Source organism: Telopea speciosissima, chromosome 4 (assembly GCF_018873765.1).
Source record: "Telopea speciosissima isolate NSW1024214 ecotype Mountain lineage chromosome 4, Tspe_v1, whole genome shotgun sequence".
NCBI lineage: Eukaryota > Viridiplantae > Streptophyta > Magnoliopsida > Proteales > Proteaceae > Telopea > Telopea speciosissima.
Genome location: NC_057919.1, coordinates 70,013,997 through 70,039,229, shown reverse-complemented (window position 1 = coordinate 70,039,229; position 25,233 = coordinate 70,013,997). Strand labels below are relative to the sequence as shown.

The 25,233-nt window shown below is 37.6% G+C and overlaps 1 protein-coding gene, 1 non-coding gene and 1 pseudogene across 2 annotated transcripts; 1 reads left to right on the top strand and 2 right to left on the bottom strand.

Moving 5' to 3' along the window:
- The first annotated feature begins 2,451 nt into the window (after positions 1 to 2,451).
- On the top strand, positions 2,452 to 19,885 carry LOC122657442 (DNA mismatch repair protein PMS1). The gene is made up of 11 exons (XM_043852145.1): positions 2,452 to 2,966; positions 3,125 to 3,448; positions 4,236 to 5,438; positions 7,842 to 8,113; positions 8,214 to 8,346; positions 12,831 to 12,899; positions 13,086 to 13,159; positions 15,308 to 15,373; positions 17,912 to 18,015; positions 18,455 to 18,636; positions 19,565 to 19,885. The coding sequence occupies exons 1-11, from the start codon at positions 2,736 to 2,738 to the stop codon at positions 19,664 to 19,666; spliced, it is 2,760 nt and encodes a 919-aa protein (XP_043708080.1). The 5' UTR covers positions 2,452 to 2,735; the 3' UTR covers positions 19,667 to 19,885.
- A 975-nt stretch (positions 19,886 to 20,860) lies between these two features.
- Positions 20,861 to 20,932, bottom strand: TRNAE-UUC. The gene has a single exon. It is a non-coding gene; the product is annotated as a tRNA-Glu (tRNA).
- Positions 20,933 to 23,564: 2,632 nt separating this feature from the next.
- On the bottom strand, positions 23,565 to 24,871 carry LOC122659608 (annotated as a pseudogene).
- Positions 24,872 to 25,233: the final 362 nt, after the last annotated feature.

Here is a 25,233-nt window from a genome sequence, read left to right as displayed (position 1 = left end):
TGATAAACCCCTACTCATTAATTAATATCGTGAAACTTCCGCCCTCTCACATGCACAACCGTGTGTGAAAACTTTCCCTTACAAATAATTAGAAAGGGAATTTTTTTTTATTCAGGAGTGTACAACTTATACCATGCCTAGACACATGGGGACCACTCTCGCCAAGAAATGTGCAAATGATGCCCCACTTGATGCTCCCGTGTGCTATACCATTGGCCCTTGCATGCGTGCATGAGCCATACTCCTGAGAGAAAGCACTTCCTCAATTTGAAATTACTCGAAAAAAATATTAATGTAACCGATTCCATTTACTTGAAATAATACCGAGTTAAGTTGAGGCGAGTTGGCAGTAACATCAGTGAAGGACCCAAAACCAAAGAAAAAAAACTCGGGTTACGACCAGGTTTCGACCTGGCCAAAATCGAGTTTTGGTCAAAACCAGGTTTTTTTTTTCCCATTGATGGGGAAACCATGGTTTCAACCCCAAAAAAATGTTTTTTAGGTCTGCTTTTTTGCAGATTGCCTATTTTTTGACATTTTAAACACAATCCATGAATTAATTTCACCAAAAAATCACTCAAATGGTACTTGTGGTTATTGACCCAAGTTTACTAATATACGCGTTGATACAAACACTAAAGTGGTATGTTATTTATTATGTATTTTCTATAATTTCAGCAATTATATTTTAAAATTCAAAAAATATAATTAAATAAATAAAAACAAAAAAATTTGACACTGTCATGCCGTAGATCAGCCACCGATGTCTTATATATATTAAATTGATCATCATCCAATATATATATGACATACTTTTTTCAAATAAATGTTGTAAGAAAATGACATTTATGAGCATAAAATTTAACAATAATTCAACTATAAAAAAAAAAAAAACCTGCTCAGTTAGAGTTGTAGATCAGGCCATTGCAACTCATATATAAAAATTTGAAAACAATCAACCATATATTTATTAAAAAAGTACAAAAGAAAATGATTTTTTTTTGGATTTGACACACTATTACCTTCTTCAAGAGATGACCAAATTGGAGTAGGGATTGCAAATTCAAGCTGTTGGTAGCAAGTTTGTGGCAAGATTCCAGCAAAAAAGCAAAAAACTGGGTAAAAAATGGTCTCAAAGGTCAAAACCATCGAAATCCTCCACTTTCTGATGAGTTTTTGAAGAGAAATGAACAATAAGGTCGGAACCTGGGATTTTATATCCTTGGTTCCATTGTTCGACCAGGTTTCGATCGAAACCACTGTTTTGGTTGAAACCTGGACCGAAACCATCGAAACCTGGTCAAGTTTTTGAATTTTTTTAAATTCTCCTCATAACTCGTCTCGGAAACTTGCGAAACCAAGACAACTCGGTGGTTTTGATAGGTTTCGGCTGAATTTTGCTCCCAAGCTCATAACTCAAGAACTTGCCCTCATAGAAGTAGGGTGTCAATTTTGGACTAGAACTGTAAACCGCACTGGAACCAAAACTGACCCACCCAATAGCTTATTGATCCGGTTTTGGATCTACCGATAAATTATTGGTCCGGATCCGAATTTACCAATTAGGAACCGATAGAACCGGAATAAATTCACATCCTAACCTTATTTCTAAAGACTCAAGGTCTTTTGTTTTTTTTGGTAAAAATACACTCAAGGTCATAAGAGCTAAGGTCAAACCTTTTTATTTTTTTAAGTTTTTCAATTTTGACTGGTAGCTTGGTACCACTTGTCTCATATACTATTTTACCATAGATTTGGCCATAAATTTCTAAGGTCTATTTGGGAATAATAACGTAAGAACATACCTTAAAATAATCATAATTAATGAGGGTAGTGGTGTTCCTACTTATTTTTTTTGATTAATACAAAACAAGAGGTAATATAGATTAGTTATGTGATTGGAGAAAAAAAAATTCAAGCATATCACATGTGATTGAAATTAGTGTTTTATTATAACATTATTAAATATATGCAGCATGTATTAGAGAATTTTTATTCAAATTTTGAGTGGAATGCTTGGAACCGTTTAAGAATCAAAATTGGTCCACCCATTAGTTAAATGTCTTGAATCTCAAGTTTGGAATCGATTAGCTTATTGGTGCAGTTTTGATTTACCCCTTCGAACTAAAACCATTAAGGATCCAAACCAATACCCCAAAACCGGATTGACACCCCTAGACGGAAGTATACATTTCTCATCGAAATCGACGGCTGGGTGAGTTTGCCGCGCCCGCGCTTGAGCGGGGCTGTTATTATGTTATTAGGATATTTTTTTAATCTCGAAGTTTCATTCTTACCTGCGCTTTCCGAGGGTTCAAAGAAGCTTTTCAACATCACTGTCCCGCCATTTAAGAATCGGAAGTCGATCTCTGGTTTATTGGCGGCAAAAAGCTGTTTAAAACGATCATTGTCAGCTAATTTCTTCATCTCCATCATGTATGTCTATAATGAGCTCCTTCAATGACAATTGCTTTCGATATCTGCAACTCAGCGACATCGTTTGATTCCTCGTTCTTCATCGCCTTCTCCTAGGTTGTATCCCGCGAAAGGGTAAAATTGTTGTTCGAGTTTTGATAGTCTTTAATGTATGTAAAAAATCTAGGGTTTATCACTTTATAAAGGAAGTACCACTGGTAGTTGCGTATGGTCAATATCACTCGGATGAATTAGAGAGCTTGTGATTCCAAGTATCTGAATTGATTGTTGGTTATGTGATTTCATTTGCTTGTCTCTCTATGGAGGGAGCGGCAGTTAATTCTGCAGCCATTAAGCCTATAAATAAGGGTGTAGTTCATAGGATCTGCTCAGGACAAGTAATTCTAGATCTCTCTTCGGCAGTGAAGGAGTTGGTTGAGAACAGCTTGGATGCCGGTGCTACTAGTATTGAGATTACTTTGAAAGATTACGGTGAAGAATCATTCAAGGTTATCGATAATGGTTGTGGCATTGCACCCAGTAATTTTAAGGTATTTTACCCATAATGATATTGGTTTGGGTTTGGTTCCATTTTGTTGTAGGTGTGATAGAGATTCTGAGCTTAGTGCATTATGGGTAGTTCTTTTGTTAGTCCTAGTACTATTTCCAAACTTGACTTGCATCTGTTGCTTGTTCTAATGTGTGACAGGTACTTGCACTCAAGCATCATACCTCTAAAATAAATGATTTTCCTGATCTCCAGTCATTGACGACTTTTGGTTTCAGAGGGGAGGCACTCAGCTCTCTTTGTGCACTAGGGAATTTAACTGTCGAGACAAGAACGAAAAATGAACCAGTAGCCACACACTTGACCTTCGACCGTTCAGGTCTATTAATATCTGAAAGGAAAGTAGCACGCCAAATTGGTACCACTGTCACTGTTGATAAATTATTTTCCACTTTGCCAGTGCGGAGCAAGGAATTTAGTCGCAATATCCGTAAAGAATATGGAAAGCTTATTTCGCTATTGAATGTGAGATCCTATTTTGCTTTTGTATCTCCCCTACCTCCCAGTGTCTGTTGTTGTGGTGCCTTGTTAGGCTTTTTTATGTTCATCAAGCAGTAGAACTTTAAACTATATTTCATTTTGAAGGATTATATATCTTACACCAAATTTTTATTTTTTTTTAAAACGAATCTATTGAAGGGAAAGAAAAAGAAGGAGAGCAGGTGGTTGAGACCCCCAATCAATATAGAGGACACACAAAACCTGGCCCTGAGCTATGTGAAAGCAGGCCCAGAGCTTACAATAAATTCTTTTGATAGTAAATTAATAATTTCTACTTAATTTTCATTCCATTTACTGTATAGTTTGCATTTCCTCTTTGAAGAAAGTCTCAATCACAGAGGATAGAAATCCTTGAAGATTGAAAAATTATTGACAATTGTCATGTGAGGGGCTGGAATTTGTTCTTTTTATGTAAGACTAACATAACATTACATTCCTCTAAATAATGAAGAATAGAGAAGGTAGTGTTTGACCATGAAGGAGACTAAGTCCCTGGGCCAGAAGGATTTATTATTAGTTTTTCATTATTTTGTATAGTTCAGTAGCGTAAGTGTGGTCTGTGTTATAGTATACTAGGGCCTTTACTTGGTGTTTCTTTTTATCCCTTTACTAAAGGTCTTTTATTTATGAGATGAGAAGAAAAATCTTATTGTTCCAGCTGCTTGCATGTGATCATTTCCCGCTTATGTTTCCTGATGGTGTTTATGGAATTATTTGAGATGTCCTGATTACATTATTTCCCGAGTTGCAGGCATATGCTCTCATTGCTAAAGGAGTTCGATTAGTCTGCACCAACACAACTGGAAAGAGCACAAAATCAGTAGTGCTTAATACTCAAGGGAGCAGTTCTATTAGAGATAACATTATAACAGTATTTGGCATGAAGACCTTCTCATGTTTAGAGCCTTTGAGTATACAAATATCAGAGAGTTGCATGATTGAGGGCTTTCTTTCCAAGCCTGATCATGGCAGTGGACGTAACTTGGGAGATAGGCAATTCTTTTTTGTCAATGGCCGACCAGTGGATATGCCTAAAGTCAGCAAGCTTTTGAATGAATTATATAAGAGTTCAAACTCTAAGCGATATCCCATTGTAGTCATGAACTTTACTGTCCCAACTAGAGCATATGATGTTAATGTAACTCCTGATAAGAGGAAAATATTCTTTTCTGATGAGGGATCTCTTGTGCACTCTTTAAGAGAGGCTATAGAAAAGATATATTCCTCAAATCATTGCAGTTATTCTATTAACAAATTCGAGGAGCCTAAGCAGGAAGTGGGAAATAATGAGTCACATATGTCACTGCAAGAAATATCTCCAGAAGGTTACAGCTGTAAGGATGTAGCATGTTGTGAGAGAGAAATTATGGAAGAAGAAACTACGGAGAATGATATCCCTGTTAAAGTTGTAAAAAAGGATATTCATGAGTCTTATAAAAGATCAGGAATGGTCCACATTAAGGACCAAAGTCCGGTAGAGAAGGACTTCTCTCTTAGAGTGCATGCTGTTGAAAAGGGTGATAGTTCTGGCAATTGTAATATGCCATTAAGAACTGAACCTCATTTTTCTGTTGATAAACACATTCCATCTCCTCTAAGAGCTGTAGGGAAAGATTCTGTTGAAAATTTATGTTCATCTAGTCGCTCAGGCATTATTCAATCATCACTTATGAAGTTTGTTACTGTGAATAAGAGGAAGCATGGAGATAGTAGCACAAAATTGTCTGAAGTGCCTGTTCTAAGAAATGAACCAAGTCGCTGTCAAGTAAGAAAAAGCCATTCTGAGATGCATGCCTCATCTTCAAGATCCCTGGCTAGTCCCCCCAAGATCGATGATTCTGGTGAGATCTTTGAGAATGAGCCTTCTAAGTATCATGAAGAATCTATTGTTTGTGATGAAGTACAAACTCCAGTTTCTTCTAGAGGTGGTGTTTACATTTTAGGATCTGGAGGGGTATGTGGAATTATACTCATGTTATCACCTGATTGAATTATAAAATTATCATATTTTAATATGGGTCTTTGACAGAAGTGGTTATTGTTAATGTTTTTTTCTGCTAAACTGAATCAAATCTTATGCTGTTACATGTTGGCAATCAAGCAAATCTTTCCAGCAACTTCAAACTGACAAGAAACCGTAAATAACACTATATCTTTGTTTAGTTGGAGATTACTAATGACTCAATAAATCTTTCTTTGGTGTTTTCTGCTTGGCCTCTCTCCATATCTCGTATTAGTGATGGTGATGTAGTTAGAAATATAGAATTGTTGAAAAATTTGGGAGTGGCTTACAATTTTGTAATGGGTCTCAAGGGCTTGGGCTAGTATATGTTTGATTGGGTTTTATTTCATTGTTAGAGTTGTGTCTTAACCAAGGGGGTTGAACTGCAGGTTTAGTTTAGGCAAGTGTTTTAAATATGTTATTGCTTGGGTAAGGGGATAATAAGTAATTTAGTATAAGAAACTTTCCAACTTCCCAATGGAGTTTAGTCAATAAAATTACTGCTGTAAACAATCCTGCAAAACAGAGTAGAATGTTTTTTATTTTTTGTTTTTTAATTTAAATGGTTGAGATAGGATCTCAATTCTTGGTTTGAAGGGCAAACCAGTGAAGGTTGATGTGCAACCTTCAATTTCAGTTCATGGGGAACCGAGATTTCTCTTCTTCGGTCTCTTCTTCTGTTTCACCTTATGCGGTCAAGTTTTGTTTCAGTTTTACCTTTTTACTCTGCTGCAAGGTACTAAAACTCGGGTCTCGGTACCAACTTGGCCCTTGGAAAAACCGAGTCGAGTCGAGATCTCGCTGAGTTGGTGCATTTTTTTTTCCGACTCGAAGCCTCAACTCGGTGGGTTTTAGACCTAGTTTGAATCTGAAACTTGGTATTCAGCCTATTTTAGGCCATTTAAACACAATGACACTATCAGATTTTGCAAAAACAAAGTCCAAATATGAGTTTCAATTCGGACCATAGGTTGGTAGGCGATGACGTACTAAAATACCTTACTCTACACATAATTAAGTAATAGAAAGCAAGCAAAACATTCAATTAATAGCTAAACAACTTAAATAAGAATTAAAAATGTTAAAGTGATACATCAAACTGTTTAACAGTATTATAACTATCATCACATAAAATGACTTTGAATCAAGTATTCAGTCCCCTCTAGTGTCACATAGTCTTCCCATGACATAGTGTTGTTGTAATGTTGCATATAGTGCTCCACAGCAAGCATATAAGAGTTCTGTTGAGTTAGGTAAGTAAATACAGATGGGTCAACCCGAGGTCCGAGATCTGATCGAGATATGTCGAGTTAGGTAAGTAAATACATAGTAGAAGGGTCATTTCCATGGGTCAACCCGAGATCTCGGCGAGATATTGCACTATTATGTACCGTATGCCATCTCGTCTCGGTTTCTTAGAAAACCGAGAAACTCGCCGAGATCTCGCCGAGTCGAGACGAGTTTTAGAACTATGCTCTGCTGTTGGCAGTATAGCTGGGCTTCGAAGAAAGACCTGCAAAGCTACTGTACCAGTTGGGTTTTACCTGAGATTTTGTGTAATGCTGTTTCTGCTGATAGCAACCCACACTGTTGAGTTTGGGATCAAAAGACTCCGGTTATTGCAAGATTCAGTTCAAAGTTCAGACTGGACTGAACGGTTCTGCCAGAGCCAAGTTCAGGGATTTTTATTAATTTCTCTAGCTGCTGGCTTGAATGATTATTGTGTGTTTTTTTAAGATGCCTTTGAGAGGCAAGCCTTTTGGGTTGATCAGAGTCTTATCGGTTGAGTTATCTCGATTTGAATCACACCATGTTCTTCCATTGATAGGTTAGGGACGACTTGTGTTTGGTTGCAGAATTATGTTATTTGCTAAAACACCCCTTCTGATAGTTCCATTTTCTAGATGGTGCCTACGGGAAAGTTCCATTATATAAAAGCCCTCCTGTCCATAACTATTTACCTTTTCAGTGCAGGGTCTATTTACCTGTTGAAAAGGGTCCAGAATTGTCTTGAAATTACAGAATTGCCACTGTTTTATTTGTTTGAGAGTGGGCCTTAGCAGCCTAATTATGTAACCCTAGGCTGCCATTAGATGGACTTTTGGAAGCTTTAATATTATGCCAATAAAAAAATTACCATAAATGACTAATTATGTAACTGTATTCTGGCTTGGTGGAACACCGCTTAAATACAAATTTCTAGCAATTTTTGCTATAAAATTTAGCATGTTTGGTCACCTCTGGCCTCACAGTTTATGAGTTGAATGATCTGTTTGCAGCCATGAAATTATTCTGGTTGTTGCTCCTGTTTTTTTGAGAAATCTTTGCGTCTTATCTTATCTGTTTCGTTTACAGGAGGATTTAAAAGATCAAGAAAAAGTATTACCTCTTGATGTGGCTGCAAATGTGTTGTCTGGTGATGGTCTTGAAAGTATATCAGAGGACCTTCCAGACACAGTGTCAGTGTTACAGTCTTCTCATGTAGTATTGGATACTCCAGTGGCTTCTTCTGGTTTAGAGATATGTTCTACTTTGCATTTTAGTGTCGAAGATCTAAAAACAAGGAGGAAACAGCAGTCAAGAATGAAATCCAGTGGTTTAGCAGAGGAAAGCACAAGGATTAAGAGGTTAGTTAATTCTTAAATTTTCTGTAGAAATGTAAGAACTTGGTCCATTATCTCTTGCAGTGTTTCTTCATGTTCTAATTTTGTGCCATGTCATAATCAGTTCTAGGTGCTATGCTGCGGCAACAGTGGAGCTTTCTCAACCAGAAAATGATGAGCGAAAAGCAAGGGCTCTATCTGCCGCAACTACAGAGTTGGAAAGGTTCTTCAATAAAAAGGATTTTAGTAGAATGAAGGTTGTTTCATATGCCCCTTGTTTTTATTAATCATTTTCCTGGCGCAGAAATTTAATTGTAGCCGATATGTTTATTGTTCTCTCACTAAAGCCTGCTGTACAAAAGGTCTTATGGCACGTAATGTAGTCCTAGATTGGTAAGACCAACTAGACCAATCAACCAGGATCTGTTATGAACAGGTGAATCGGCTAAGTCAAAATAGGGTTTTTTGGTGAAATTAGGGTTAGGGTTTGGTGTTAGGGTTATGTCAAGTCAAGGTAGGGGAGTCTAACAATGAAGGTCCTGAGATTTTTTATTGGAGGGAAGTATGCTGATTTGAATTAACAGCAATTTCGGGTTTTTGAAAAATGTAAAATAGGGGAATTTAGGGTTTAGAGTTTGAGGATGGGGCTAGGGTTTGGATTGAGTGCTATAGGGACGGGTGGAGAGTTTGATCTAAAAGAGGGATTTTGCTGGCTGATTTGGTTTGGGCTGAATTTAGGTTGGGAATGTTGTTTAGTGATGGAGGGGATGTTAGGGTTTGGTGGTTTAGAGGATTAGAAGAAGAAAGATGGGGATGGGGATGGGGATGGGGATGTTTCAAACTCACTGGAGTGGCAGAAATATCTTGGCAGCACCTTGTTTGAAGGTAGAACTTGAATAAAAATCCAATCTTGAACTAGAACTTGAATGTAGAGCTTCAAAAGAACCACTCGGGCTTCACACCACAACGTATCGATTGGATCACACACCAATCCCACCAATGAACCACCTGGTCTTCCCACTGCAAGGCGTCGATTGGATCAAACACCAATCCCACCAGCCTTGATCAAACACAAGACAAAAATCTTCAATGGGCAAGAAGAGTAGCAAAAGCTTTTCATTAATATCAAAATTCGTGTTCCATACTTGCCCAGTTGCCCCCTTGCAACCTTATATAAAAGATTCAAAAAAAAAAAAAAAAGTCTCCTACACTAAAAAGGAAAGGCCTAACTCAATCCTTAACCTAATAGGTAACCTTAACTGACTAGGAAAGTGAAATAACAAAGGAAGTACACTCAAAACATGGTTGGACCTATAGAGTCCTAACCCAACCTAACTTAAATAGTCACATGACTACTTAACCAAGTCACATGATCACTTAAGTGATCACATGAGCACTAATTACATAAAAATAAAACTAAGTAAGGAATCCCGTATGCAACCTAATTACCCATATTTTAGGCCCATAAAAGTGGCTTATTACATAACAAACCCATGGGATCAAAGGCCGAACATGTATGTAACCAAACCCAAGACTTATTGTTAATAAAACAAGCTTATTTTGGTGATGAATCTGCATCAGCATGTTAATGGTTTATCAAATCCAGATCATCCAGCTGATGGGTGAGTATCTGGATAAGCCACTTTTGTTATCCAAATCAGAATCCCCCAGCCAAATCTCACTAAATGCAAATTGGTATTGTGATGAAAAGAATGGACGCATTTGGGTTGAGTTAGTACCTGCCACTTGAAACAAACACTTAGGAACAAGATTTATTCATTTACACAAAGCTCTTGCAAATATAAATGCAGTTATTTTTGCTTTGACTGGGAACTGGGGTAGATGGATGGAATCTAATGTTCTGGTCTGTAAATGCTTTAGGTTACCTGTTACTTGTAACTCTAGACTGCATCTTTTATTGTTTCAGACACATGCATACTTGCCCTTGTGGCTGCACATGCACATAACACACGCATGAACATAGACATACTATGAGTGTTTTACTTGCTGCTGATGTCTTTAAAAGCTTCACTGGTCTTGCCATTCTGTTCAATTTCCTTCGTCTGCTGTAGTGCATTGCTGCCTGGGTTTGCTGGGTCCCCATGGCATTAATTAGCATTGCTTTTTCTGTATGTTGCCCCTTCTCTGCTAGAGATGAGCAGTTCATTGTGCGAGTAGTGCAGCTTAGGCCGTCGGCTGTCTATTGGATGTTAATCAAGACCACTGAATTGGGAGATTTTTGGATAATTCTTTAATGTAGGAACATCCCAATTGTTCAGTAGGGGTGATTCTTTCTTTCGATGGTCCATATTCAATTCAAGGGAGGTTTCCTACGCATGGTTTTGCATGGAATTTTTTTTTTTTTTGACTTTCTAACTTATTATTTGAGTTATTTCCTTCAATTTTATTGTATCTTTGAAAGGTAAAACTTGTCTATTTGGCGTGATTTTGGCGCTGTTTGTAGTATTTAGTTAGCATTCCATCAATACTAAGATCATGCAATTTTGGTTGTTTGGGATCGAATCCAATTTACTGACAACAGTGTATTAGTGTATGCTGGGATTTCTATTTGAGATTTTTAATTTCATTAGGAGGTTGATTTGAATTTTATATTGGATGGGAGTTTGAAAAGAACTATGCTGTCCCGCTCAGACCTAATGGTTGTGTAATAAATTTCTTTAATTCCTTTTGGATAAACAGCTACAATTGAATAAGCTCCTAACATTTTCCTTGACTGACTCCATGGAACACTAACGATCTTCGGAATACCATGTAAAATACCCATTATCCAAACAACAGACAGTTATGGGTAAAGTTTACAGATAGTATCCATTCTGGACATAATCATTTGAAAGCCAAGCACAAAAGATCAGAGAGTTCGAGTAACCCAGCTAATCCCAGAAGTGCCAAAACCAATTGTGATTTTAATTTCATTAGGAGGTTGATTTGAATTTTCTATTTGGCATGATTTTGGTGCTGTTTGTAGTATTCAGTTAGCATTCCATCAATACTAAGATCATGCAATTTTGGTTGTTTGGGATCAAATCCAATTTACTAACAACAGTGTGTTAGTGTATGCTGGGATTTCTGTTTGCGATTTTAAATTTCATTAGGAGGTTGATTTGAATTTTATATTCAAGTTGTTTGACGTTGTCAGCTAGCACAGCTGGTAGGGACTTTTGCCTATTGTCGCCAGGTTGTCGTATTGAATCCTGTCTTCATCCGCCGGGGGGGGGGGGGTTCGTTGTAATGCCACATCAATGGTAGCAACCAAAAATAAAAAAAGAGTTGCTAAATTTTATTTGTTTATAGGAGATTTTGTGCATTTATGGAGGTTGCTAAAATTGCAATTGGAATAGTATTAGGAGTTTTAAATTAGTTACATATGAAGTAGGTCATTTTGAAATTGTTTATGTTTTTAGTCGGACGAGGATTATGGATTAAAATAAGCTGTACAGGAAGAGATCTTTGGTCAGTTACAATGAAAGTTGTGATTATTGAATGAAGAAGTTTATGGGTTCTTGTAGTTGCAGGATATCTCTTTTCCTTGGCTGCATTGAAGTTCTTATGATCTTGTTCTGCTATCTGCTTTTCAAATCTTTTCTCCTTAATTTTAATCGGTTTTTGTTGGCAATTATTCTTTAATTCTTTATCAAGCTATTCATTGAAGTTGTGGGACATTGATCAAGGTTCAAGATTTGAGTTTCTTCCCACTATTGATTTACAACTTATGCTGATTGCCTCCTTGTTTGTAGGAGAGATCTTATCTTTCTCAATCAACCCTTTTAATTTATCCTCTTATTGCATTGCTTAAAGATTTTTCTTGGATTATAGATATCACTTGATTGAGTTTCTAGAACTTTTCCCTTGAAACAATGTATCTCAAATTTTTAGTTTTTGCTTTGCATTTATCAGTCTTATTCCCTTCTCCATCGTTCATTGTTGAGCCTTAATTGTTGATAAACATTGATGATAGAAAGATTGTTTTCTTTGGTTTCATTACCTAGAAAGCAGAATCTTAAAATTGTCTTGTGTCATGTTCTTCCTGCATATTGGATGGGAGTTTGAAAAGAACTATGCTGTCCCGCTCAGACCTAATGGTTGTGTAATGAATTCCTTTAATTCCTTATGGATAAACAGCTACAATTAAATAAGCTCCTAACATTTTCCTTGACTGACTCCATGGAACACTAACGATCTTCGGAATACCATGTAAAATACTTGTTATCCAAACAACAGACAGTTAAGGGTAAAGTTTACAGATAATATCCATTCTGGACGTAATCATTTGAAAGCCGAGCACCAAAAGGTCAGTGAGTATGAGTAACCCAGCTAATCCCAGAAGTGCCAAAACCAATTGTGTAAGGGTAATAACAGTAGAGTAGTAGGGTCTGCCATTTACTTGGAACTTGCTTCCCATAGAAACAAATATTTGGTGTGAAGCATGATTCTTCCCATCTAGATTAGGTGATCCACTGTTAAATCTAGTCCAAATAGACAATCTGCATAAAATAAATAAGAAATTTTGTATTTCGTTTATGTGGGGAAGTTTTGACAAGTATCTAATTTTTTTTTATGATAAGTTCTGAAAAAATTTAGAAGTTGCACTTGTAAGTCCTTTTTGGATATAGGAGTCACCAATGTTACTGCTTCAATTAGATTGTGATGTTTCATATATTCATCAGTTCATTTATGTTAATCAAATTAAATTTGGTGATAAGCAACACTTTTCGTTTTGCAGGTTATTGGGCAGTTCAATCTTGGTTTTATCATTGGAAGGATAGATGAAGACCTATTTATTGTAGATCAGGTTGTTTCTCTTGTCAAATCTATAATAAGCATTTTTTTTGTCGAAGCATCTTGTGCTTTAAAAGAAAATTACTTGTTTAGTTGTCTTTGTGAATTCCTCCATAGCTGTCCTCATGTTCGTCTGAAAAGTATTTCTGGATGTCTACTTTGAATAGAAGTGAAGTTTGAGACTTCTTTCTTTGAACAGCATGCTGCAGATGAGAAACACAATTTCGAGCGACTGTCACAGTCAACCATCTTGAACCAACAGCCTTTACTGCAGTAAGTAAAGAGTGTATTGTGCATACATTATATTCTCTCTATTGTTCGTTTCATTGAACATGAAATGTTGGATGTTGTTTGATATATTGCACAATTAAAACTGACGGGGAATATCTATAAGATCACCTATTGATGCAAGCTAGGTTTTACAAACCCTAATTTGGTCACCTAGGGCCCCGCACACATAATACAGAACTCTGATTGACAAAATATTATGGCAATGTTCTGGCCCCTTATGAAAATATAAACTAGAACTAGGGTTCAGTGGGACATATCTCTTGCTAAGGAGGTCTTTTATGGAATTTATAAATACACACCTGGGAAAGCAGAATGTAACTTGGAAAAGGAGGACTTCTGTAATTCTGTGTCTTCAACCTCTCGGTCAGAACTACTGAGCTTTCTTTTCAGATCTATGGAAATATTTAACTAATCTCCCTGAGGTTTTAGGGTTTGAAAGGCTACCCGTAGGACTACCAAATTCGCAAGTATCAGATTCAGATTCCAGAGATAAAATATTAAAAATCATTGAAATAGATCTTGGTGGAGGTTACTGTTGCAGACCTGCAAATGAACTTATATCTCTCGGTAGAGACTCTTTCAAACTGAGATTCCAGGGTTAGGTATGCCCATTGACTTGTGAACAAAATCAAAACTCAGGTCAAAAGGAGAAGGGGATGCAAGGAACAAAACTGATCTTTTCCCCAGCCTAGGTGACATCAGAAGAGAGTTCAAGTGATTGTAATGCAAGTGCAGAATAATAACCAGCAGAAGAGGGAACAAGGACCTGGAACCAGTCGTAGAGCACAGCAAGAAAGCCCTAGGAAGGATAGAACCAGCAATAGAAAGGCCAAGCAATAAGCCAATAGCATCCAGGCCGTGACCGTGGGAATCCACAATTTTTAAAGCTAAGTTTCATTAATGATACCAGAACTTCCTCTCTCTGTCCATCACATAAGTAATAAAGAAAAAACAAAGATCTCAACCATCCTAAGCTACCATATCAGCCTATTTAAACTCAGAAACAAAATGTTAACAATTAGTTGTTCAAAAGGAGAAGGGGATGCAAGATATTGGATTTATCAATAAATGTCAATTAAAAAAATCTACAAAAATCTACTAAATGTCAATTAAGAAAACTGAACTAATAGCATACAGAGGATAATCCATCAGTTGTTCAGGTTGGCATCTCAGCAGAAGCATGTTAATAAGTTTGACCTTTTCTTCTGTTCCTATCTCTTATAAGAACAGTATCAATACTTCCTGGGGCATCATGTATACTAGCAGGAAGGATATTTCTGTCTGATTCTGAATATAAGATTTTCTTTCTTTGAAGGTGAAATTCTAAGTAACAAGAATTCTCTCTGTGGTCAAATGAGTATCACCTGGGATAAGATTGAATGTATACGAAGTACAAACTCATAATTTCTTTTACTCTGCGGAAGATAAAGGATGATTCTGACTGATGACAGACATAATGAATTAGAAAGATGAAATGAAGATAGCTTGTTGACTCTTGGGATACCCCAAGGGGGTAGCTCAGTTGGCAAGGACCAATACCTCGCATTAGAGGTCTTGAGCTCAATTCTCCTTGCCACTACCTGTCCAAAAAAAAAAAAAAACTCTTGGGATGAAGGCATGAAGTTATCCATATCAAGATGACATGCTAGCTTCAATTAAAGCTTCTTTAGCAACCAACTCTTTCTACTTCATGTGGAATGGTAGAATATGTTTAAGGCATATACAATTAATTAAATAAGTGGTCGATAAGGGTTATAAACTTTACACATTTGAGACTTTGAATGAGTCCATGTTATAAAGGATCCTCCATCTCATTGATCAAATTTCAACCAAAATTGGCATGTTATATTTGTTAAAAGTTTCCCCAAAGTTGTGAAAAATTACAATGAGGCCACTGGTCTCTACTATTACATATTTGATGTAATGTCATTTGCTGGTTTTCATAATTTGATAATAACTTTAAAGCATTTTTTGACCCCTATACTTGTATTGGAGTGGAACTTGCTGATGAGATGGGTGGGGCATTCAATCAACGATTTTATCTCATCCATTTTCCTTTTTTTCCCCTTTGAGCAAAGTTATTTTTTCTCTAATGTTATTTTCTGATTACTTTCAAAAGTTTCATTTTAGGCCAATGAGATTGGAGCTATCTCCGGAAGAAGAAGTTGTAGCTTCAATGCATATGGATATAATCAGGTGGACATTAATTGCGATTCTGTCATGTCATTTTTCCCCCCTCTTACAAGCAACCTTTGTATATTTTGTAAACTTCTGAGATGTATCATTACTTTCTGTTTTTCCATGTAATGGATTCAGATACCATTAACTTGATTAACCATTCTGAAAAGTAGTTCTATAAGATATTGCTGTTTAATATTTTATGAGAGTTGGTGAAACCTTTCTATGGGTAGTCACTACATTTTATGAAGCTGAAAACACCACTATCAGTGTAGAATTTTCGTATGGAAAACACTAGATAAAAAAAAGGGGTCAGTTTTCTAATGCTAAACTGATTACTTTTGCGTTTTCTTTAAGTCTTCTGTTGGTAGCTAACCTATGTGTATGCAACATGCTGTATTTCTGCCCCAGATTTATTTCATTAGGTAATTGATTTGATTAATCCATGCCCCTCAAGAGGCTGTGTGTAACTTAGCTTTTGACTAATGATAGTTATATATATATATATATATAATGCTGCCCAGCCATGTGTCTGTCTCTGTCCCCACTGGCCCATCCCCTGTGAAATGATTCACGCCCCTGCCCAGCCCATCCTGTGATCCCCATTGGTGCATGCCGCTAGCTTGTGGAAAGCGAGTGGTGTGCCCAACCCTTGCCATATATATATTCGTTTCCTTGTCCTAATCACTAATTTTGTTCTCCGCGTACATTTGTATGAACTTGAGGATACCTGCTTTGGAGATTCTATCGATCCTCCAAACCTGATTTTTCTGGCTGTGGTCGCTTGTAATTTTAAAAATGCTATTTTCTTATTGACACCCCTAAAGGTGTCAAATAATTTGTAACCTTTATTTTTGCCCTTGTGATATAACACACTTCTTTCAGTGAGGGTAAAATCTTGTCATTTCACATTTCTACTCGAAAAGCACAATAGAGTACACTTTCAAATTAGTTTAAAACACTTTTTTACCTCTGATTTAAAGAACTTTTGGGAATAAGACAAGGGGGCAGTCAAAACGTTACGTGTTCTAAATACGCCTATAGAGGTGTCATTACAGTCCCTTTAAAATTAAGATTGGATTATTTTCTCTCATGGCATAGCAACTATAAACAATAATTGTTATGCTGTACTAGGTTATATATTATTATTTTGTTCTGCTTATGCGGTGCAAATAACATTGTAGATCTACAGACCATCCAACTCATACTTTCTGGCAGTATCTATGATCTTTTTCCTGGAATCTAGTGGAGGATGTGTCAATGCACATGACTAATAAATTGCAGTATCCTGACAATCATGTAAGATAACCAAATGCACCTCGAGGTGCTGCCGAGGAACTGGGGGACCTAGTCGAGCACTGGATAGGCAATTTGTATTTAGAGCTAGCTTATTCGTTATGGGGAATCAATGCTCCGGGCCGAATAGAGCTTACCTCCGTCCTGTTCTGATTGAAGATCTCCTCCTCCGCATATCCTTACTGATCAGAAGGTAGGGAGATTCTTGAGTTCTATCCCTTCTTCTGGCTAGGCAATAAATTGTAAATCCCATCTTGTCCTAGAGGCAGGGGACTCCCGGCTTGCTATGTGAAAATCTATCAGGAGAGGGCTATAAGGTCTCTTTCATGTCTCACCTTTCAAACTCAAATTACTAATCTAATTAATATGTTTAGTATTTGAAAACATTTCAGGACTTCTTTGTAACAAAAGATGGAAAGAAAAGTGAAAGTGACCCAGAAATACAAGATGATAATTCCATGGTTGTAAAGCGGTTGAGTTTCAATTACCCTATTATCCAACACTGAATTGATTGCTGAACTTCTTCTTCTCCCCTTTTTTCCATACTTCAATGTCCACCTACCATCTTTTAGTGCCGAACTTTTTGCTCCCCCCGAATATCCTCCATCTTGAATGGTTGACGTCAAACCATTTCAGTAACCCAAATTCACCTTAATGATCAATGGTGAATTGCATCTGTTGTTGTATTGAGGGAATTGTTTGATGGGTGAATAAGAGAATGTCTACAGAGTACAATGGTGTATAAAAATGTCCATGCAACTATCATGTTGTATTTTGAGTATTCCTATGTTAATTTTTTTTCCGTTCAAATGATTAGTTTTCATTGTAATTGTGAGGGCATTCAAAAATATTAAAATTTACAGAATGTATGAATCTATACATGAGTTCTCTCTTCGAAATTCAAGTACAAACATTGTTAAAGTGCACTGAGCACTTTGCATAGAAGTTGATGAGATTTGAATTGCAGTCTCTTCTCTTGTGGTCTGTTGTACAATGAACTTTCTGTTATTTCACATAGAGACAAACTAATTCACCCAAAAAAATAAAAAAAAGACTATGTTATTTCACCTATGCTTTGTGTAAGTTCCTTTTTAGGTATTAAGTTGTAGAACAATAACAGCTCATGCTTCTCTTTCTTCTCTTGATATCCTTTTTCAAATGGTCTTTTCCCCTCACCTCCCCCCTTTCTTTTACTCCCTTATTGGTTTCTCTTCCTGGTTTTGTGAAGATTCCTGAGCATTTTGGTCTTTGTATTGTTAGGAAAAATGGATTTACTTTGGAAGAGGATGTACATGCTCCTCCTGGCTGCCAATTTAAATTAAAAGCTGTGCCCTTCAGTAAAAACATAACTTTTGGAGCTGAAGGTAATAACTGTTTTACAAATTATGAATTCCTCATATTTGAATGGTGGCTTCTTACTTCACAAATACCAAGCATGCATACCTGTTTATACATTGTCTAGAATTGATGGGTAATTCTTGAGATGTAAACTGCCCAAAAACTACATAGATGAATATCCTTGCCATCTATGAGCTGATTCTTTGAAGCAGGACAGAATTTACTGAATTTCATGTCCAAGTGATGGGATAGGATTCTTAGCTTTCTGTTGTGCAGTGGAGCATATGGGCCATCAATTGGAACTTGGAAGATGCAAATTGATGAGCCTCTTCGTCATGGATTTTGTAGTAAAGATACTGGATAAAGATGTAAACATCATTATATCTATTAAGTAGTTAATATCTTACGTATGTTTGCGGATGAATGAGATGACCAAGCACTAATTTGCTTCCTTTCCTGAAACAGATTTTAAGGAGCTCATATCTACCCTTGCTGATAGTCAAGGGGAGTGCTCGATGATTAGTAGTTACAAAATGGACACTTCAGATTCTCTTTGTCCATCAAGGGTTCGTGCTATGCTGGCATCGCGTGCTTGCCGTTCATCTGTTATGATTGGAGATCCGCTGGGGCGAAATGAGATGAAAAAGGTAGTAAATATGTGTAGTGTGTTGATATATATTGTTGTGACCCTTACTTAATAGCTCGAGCCTTTGGGATAAGCAGTTGTAACATGTTATCAGAGCCAGGAGGTCGAGTGTTCGATCCCTGGTAAGTGCAAGGGGTTTGTGTTTTGTATTGTGCCTTCTTGGTGCTACATGATGGTGTCACATCCAAAGCCATGTGTGTGTGTGTGTTTGGGCTGCACGTGCCTATGGGGGGTGTTGTGTGTTGATTTACATTGTTGTGACCCTTAACGGCTTGAGCTTTTGGGATAAGCAGTGGTAACAAATTGTTTTTTTTTCTACATCTTAATGCCTTTTTTTTATTTTTTAATATGCTTTGTCAATGCAGTCCTCTGTTGTAATGATGTTTCCAAGGTTGTTTCTTTTAGGCTTTTCGTAGAGAAAAACTTACGATTATATTGTCGTCTTAAGCTGAACACTCAAATAAGCAGGGTTGAGGAGAAAAAATAAATTAGTTTCCAAGTATTTTGTTGCCACATGTAGTTACTAGAGAGCCTACAATGAATGGTTCGATTTTTTCCGGGGTACATGGTTACAATGCTTTAAACCAGGATTGGTGGTTGACCCAATTAATGCAGTGCTTGGGTTAATCCTGGTCAATTTGGTAATCTTGTGGACTTTATACAGTAGAGAATAGAGCTTTTAGACTAGTTCAGTAATTTAACTTGCTGAGTTGCTGGTGAGTCCAATTGATGCTGATGCATATTTTGTCCGAGGCCAGAGTGGACTACCAGTCACGGTTGGGTTGTTCAGTCCATTTGATGCTTATGTATATTTGGTCTGAGGTCTTTGTGTTGGTCCAATATAAAAATGCATGGAATTTCTTTGTTATTTAGTTGTAAGAGGCAAAGACCATCAGGATACTTATTTCATTTTTTTTTTGGGTTTTCAGATACTTGAGCATTTGTCTGGCCTCAAGTCTCCTTGGAATTGCCCACATGGTAGGCCAACCATGCGGCACTTGATAGACCTGACGACTATACGGAAGAGGTAAGATCAACGTGATTGACTTGTGAAGGCACATCAGCAATTTTGCTTCCTTGCTAACAATTTTCCTTTTTGATTCAGATCTATAGCTTAATTGCATGTTCCTTGTAAATCTATTTTTTTTCCAGTTGACAACATTGTAAAATCAGTTGATGTAGCCTTCAAATTGGTCATGCAAAAACACTTCATTCCCTAATAGTAATCAGAAAAGCAAAATTTGCCCTAGTAGATCTATTTATTTTGCAGGCAACTATTAAGGTTTCTTGTAATTTATTTATTTTTTATAACATAATGAAGCCCCCTTGTTAACATGATTCTTTTGGCAGAATTTTCCTCCCCAAAAAAAGATTTTTTGGTAGAAAGTAACATGTTGGGCTGTCTGGATACAGATCTGTTTTGCTTGCTTGGCAGCTGCCTCAATGTTAAATTTGAAGGATTCTGAAATGAAGCTTTTACCTTCGTTCACAGTAAGGTTTTTAGTCTATTATGGCCTTTCCTCAGATAAAGATATTTATTAGCAAAAGCGAAGGAATGCTAGCACTTGACAAACCCACTGTTCAAAAAATCAGAATTGGCGGTGACTGATAATTCTGGATGTTTCAATCTACCAATCCTAGGATTTTTCTCACTGGATCGTTGGGTTTTCAGATCCATATTCTATGGTTTCTTGGACCGATTGTTGCTATTGACCTTTTTGGTCCTCGATTCCGATTTTCATAACCCTAGACAAAAGCAAAGTATAAAGATAAATCAGCAACAGCTCCCAAATGATTAGAGAACGACTGCAAAGAAGTGTTTTGCCCCCAGAACTATGAGTAAAAGCTAAGAGGCACCAATACTGCTAAAATTGAACGAGATGTTCAAAGTAGAGGCAAGAGGAGATGATCGGTCGAAAAAGTAATAGTCATAATGTGGGAGGTATGGAAGGCCCAGAATGAACATGAGATACAAAGGCAATCAAAATATTTAGTGGCATGAGGTTAGATACAATTATCCCTTGAATCAAAATGTGTCGTGGTTTCGAAAATTGGATAGGTTGAGTTGGTTGATTGAGATCTAAATTGGCTGTGATCAATCTTTGATCCTGCATGTTCTGAAACGTCGATTCTAGGGTTTATGGGATTGATTCGAATCGATTCCAAGTTCGCAGTCCAACGTGTGGCCAGTATTAGGGTGGAAGATATAAAGTTAAAATAAAAAGTTCCGTTGCCGGGAATCGAACCCGGGTCTCCTGGGTGAAAGCCAGATATCCTAACCGCTGGACGACAACGGAAGGATGTCTAAATACTCATCTCACTTAATATAAATCATATTAAATAATAGATACGACAAGCATACATCGCAACTATGGTTTGAGGTATAGGATCAGATCATCCGATTTTGGCCAGATCGGATCAGTATCGGTCGAGACCAATCCCAATACCAATCCAATCTAGCTCTACGGACAGGGGTAAAAGTGTAAAAAAATTAGGTTTTTAATAAGAAAACAAGGACAATAATGTCATATTTGTCCAAGTTTGGACAATCCCGATCCAATTCAACCGATACCGAGATCAGGAACCATGATCGCAACTTATCATATCCATTGTTAATGGAATTAGGCTTTACCTTTTTTTTTTTCCCCCTTTTTAATATTTAATAAGACTTCCTAATTATTTCGTTGAATTTTTTGGAATATCCTTATTTTTCGTTAAATTTAAGACATAATGCTATAAACCCATTCTCATAAAAGAGTCAAAAGCGGAGAAGAGTTTGCCAAAATTAGCATAAACTGGCTTAGAAGTTCAGAGAACCCAAGATCATATCAACCTACTTACTTACACCAAATCACTTTTGTAATTAATGTAAGATTAGCCCCCATATGAAGATGTGATCGTAACAGCCTCCTCCTCCGGGCGACAATAAGTCCTTCAAGAAACAGAAGATCAATGAATCATTGCTCCTGGTTAGAATGTTATAGTAAACTAACTTTTACAACTGATAGTTGTACTCTTGTGGACTCATGTCTTTCACCCTCATAATTTATAAAATTCTCTTTTCTTTCAACAAAAAAGTTAAAAATAAAAAAAAAGAATCATTGCTCATTTTTCCTGTACTTTTTAATAAAAATCTTACCAAAATAGTTGAAATTTTGAGAGAAATGGAATGGGGAGTGGAGAGTAGAGACAACACAAAGCATAAAAAATGGAAAAGTATGACACTCTCACCCACGGTTTTAGTGCATAGTATCGGATTAGGTATCGATCACCTGCAAAGTTGATAGGGCATCGAAACGGATCGATAGTATTGAACTAATGTATCCCTGATTCTCCTTTAAAAATGAATTTTGATCATTTTATCCCTTATCGATACCATGCCACCAATACAGTATCGAGATTGATTACTTGCAAAACGGTACATATCGTCGCCCAATACGACATTGATACCTCAAAAGCTCAAACCATGCTCTCACCAGTTTCTAACCCCATACGTTCAAACACCCTTACCATACTCCTGGAAAGTTGTCAGGGATTCCACACTGTAGCATCCAAAGGAACAAACGGGCCGGAATAACAGACTTCTTCCCATTTTATAAGTGATGCACGGATCGTGTACGTCCTTGTACAAGTACTATCCAAGGCCCTCCAGGGCCACTCACATGGAATCCACTGTAGGATCCACAAGAAGAGTGGATTCCATGTGAGTGGCCCTGAAGAACCTTAGACAGTACTTGTACAAGGACAGGATCCGGTTTTTATATGGTTACTTACCAGTAGTCTCCACAAGAACATGAACCATTTTCAAAACGATGTAAACGAATTCAATCCCTCACTATTATGGCCCTTTTTAAGACTCTTGAAACCATTTTCATCCAGCCGTGGCAGTCTTGACAAGTTCGAAGGTTCTTCGATACTTGAATTTCTGTTTCAGGGCTCGTCTTCAGAATCCTATAAGCCGTCGCTAGTTTCTCACTTTATAAATTCAGATTCCCTTCCTTTTCCTCTAAAACATCCATCAAAACCAAATCCTTCATGGGAACAAACCCTTCCATCTTGATCCGCTGGCTCAATCTTCCCAACACCTCATATAATGTGTTCGATTCTGGATGTGATCTATCACTAACCTTGAATTGGTGAACGACATCTCCCATCTGCACCCAACTCAATCCACGGTACGTTGTTTCTAATCCCCATCTTCTTCATCACATCTCTCTCTCTTTGCATTGTCCCATCTCTTTGAAGCCGAATACATGTTCGAGCACACGATCTCCACTATTGAGATTTGTTGAGTCCTCCTCATTTATGAGGGCCAGCCACCACACTTGACAAATGGGTTGGGTGGTGGTGTGTTGTGTAAAGAAAGTCAATAAAAAATAAATGACAACAAAAAAAAGAAAGAGAAGAGAATTAAGAGAGAAAGGACAAAAAGGGGTGACTATTAAATGGAAAGAAGAAAAGGATAGGGAGGGGTGTCTCCCACCTACTTGCCTACCCCTCCACTGTTCATAAATCGACTATGAACGTGGGAAATTCATCCTTAACATTTCCTATAAATAGGGGGAAAGGGTAAGGGTTCTACACATTTGAACAATATACAAGTTCAAGAGGTGAAGTGAGTTGAGCGGGTGATTGTTTGTGGAGTATTGGGTTTTGTGTTATCTCTTCAGGGGTTTGAGAGTATGAGTTGAGAGAGGGTGTACAAGGGGTATCCGACTTTAGATACAGGGTTGGGTTTTGTTTAAATTCAAGTGTTATTACTTGTACGATTATTGTCTCAGTTCTCTCATATTGAAGAAGTCTCAATTACGCCAGTGGATGTAGGTATTGCCGAACCACGTAAACACTTGTGTCGGTGAGTTTGTTTGCTTTTATCATTTTTATTTATACGCTCTCACTTTGTGTTAACGTGGGTCCCACACGTGGTAACTATTCACGTACTGTCGTATTTTCTCCAGTTTTCTTTGCACACAGGTGAAAAAAGATTTTCACACTTTTCCCAACAAGATTTGCCATTTGTTCTACTGCAACCTCACCCAAATTCGCATTCCCATGAGTTCTACAAGCACTGAGCAGTGCCCTCCATGTTACCATGTCCGGCGCCATTGGCATCGCTTTTATAATCGCGTACGCTTCTTCTAATAACCCAGTTCGACCCAATAGGTCAACCATTGCTCCATAGTGTGTGAGCTGCGATTCGATCGAGTAATGACTTCTCATCCAATCGAAATGTCGGTGCCCTTCTTCGATCAGGCCACAATGGCTACATGCAGTCGAGATTCCAAGGAAGGTGATGGATCCATCAGGAGTAACACCTTCGCCTTCCATTCGAGAGAACAATTCCATCGCATCCAAAGCAAGCCCATGAATCACTAGCTCTGTCATCATCACATTCCAAACAAATACTTATTTCCTTTGAATACTGTCAAAAACTTGCTTGGCAGTGTTGGATTCTTCCTCATTTGGAATACATATCTATTAGGGCCGAACTCAGTATAGAATTGAGCTCAATTCCATGCTCGATCATCAACTGATGTACCTGCTTGCCCTCGCGAAGAGCTCCAGTTCGAGCACACCCAGAGAGAACTAAAGAGAAGGTGAAGCCATCTGGCCTGAAATTCAAGCCAAGCATCTGATGAAACATACTCAATGCCTCCTTTGGGTGGGCATTTCTAACACCACCAGCTATCATCAAGTTCCAAGAAACCACTTCCCTGTGCGACATTTGCTTGAATATCTTGTTTGCATTATCAAATTCGATCTCCACTCTTCATATAACCATCAATGGTTAAATTCCCAAACAAGAGATCGACACCCCATTCCAGAGCTTCACGAAGAACTCGACAGGCACGATCAAGTCGATCACTGACAATATAGGTTCCAACTAGAGAAGCGAACACAGACGGGTACAATTGGAAACCAGTTTTGCGGATTCTCGCATGAATACTGGTGGAAAATCTAAGATCTAATAAGATCTTACAGGGGTCGAGGACAGATGACAGTGTTCGATGGTTAGGTTGGATTGTTCCGGAGAAGAGGATCGCTTTGTAGTCCAGAAGCGCCTTTTGAGGAGCACCCTTTTCAATGGATGCCCGGATGATGTAACTGTAGATAGATGGTGATATTAGGGAAATCGTTGAATATGCTCTGAGGCATTGCTTCGAATGATTGCGAAGAACCATTCAGATGAGTTCTGAGAATGAGAAGTCTGCTAGAGTATAGAGTCTATAGACCAGAAAGACTATAGACAAATGTCATTGTGATCAAGGAGATGACACGGTGTGGCCATTAGATAAATGGGCACAGGACCAAACACGACCAAGATCCTACCTTACATTTGGGATCCCCATCCAGTGTCGATCCGGATTCTCTTCAACTACTTGAGCATCCAACACCTCTGCAACCACCCATCCAACAAATGGGAGAACTTGGACACACATCCCAACACCTACCAACATTTGGGGATGTGTGTTCAAATCCTCCATGCCATTGGATGGGTGGTTGGAGATCTTTTTTTTTTTTTTGGTGGTCAGTGATATGCTAGGTACATCTTGTGACGGTGATTCATATTGGAATTGGGCGATTCATATTGGAATTG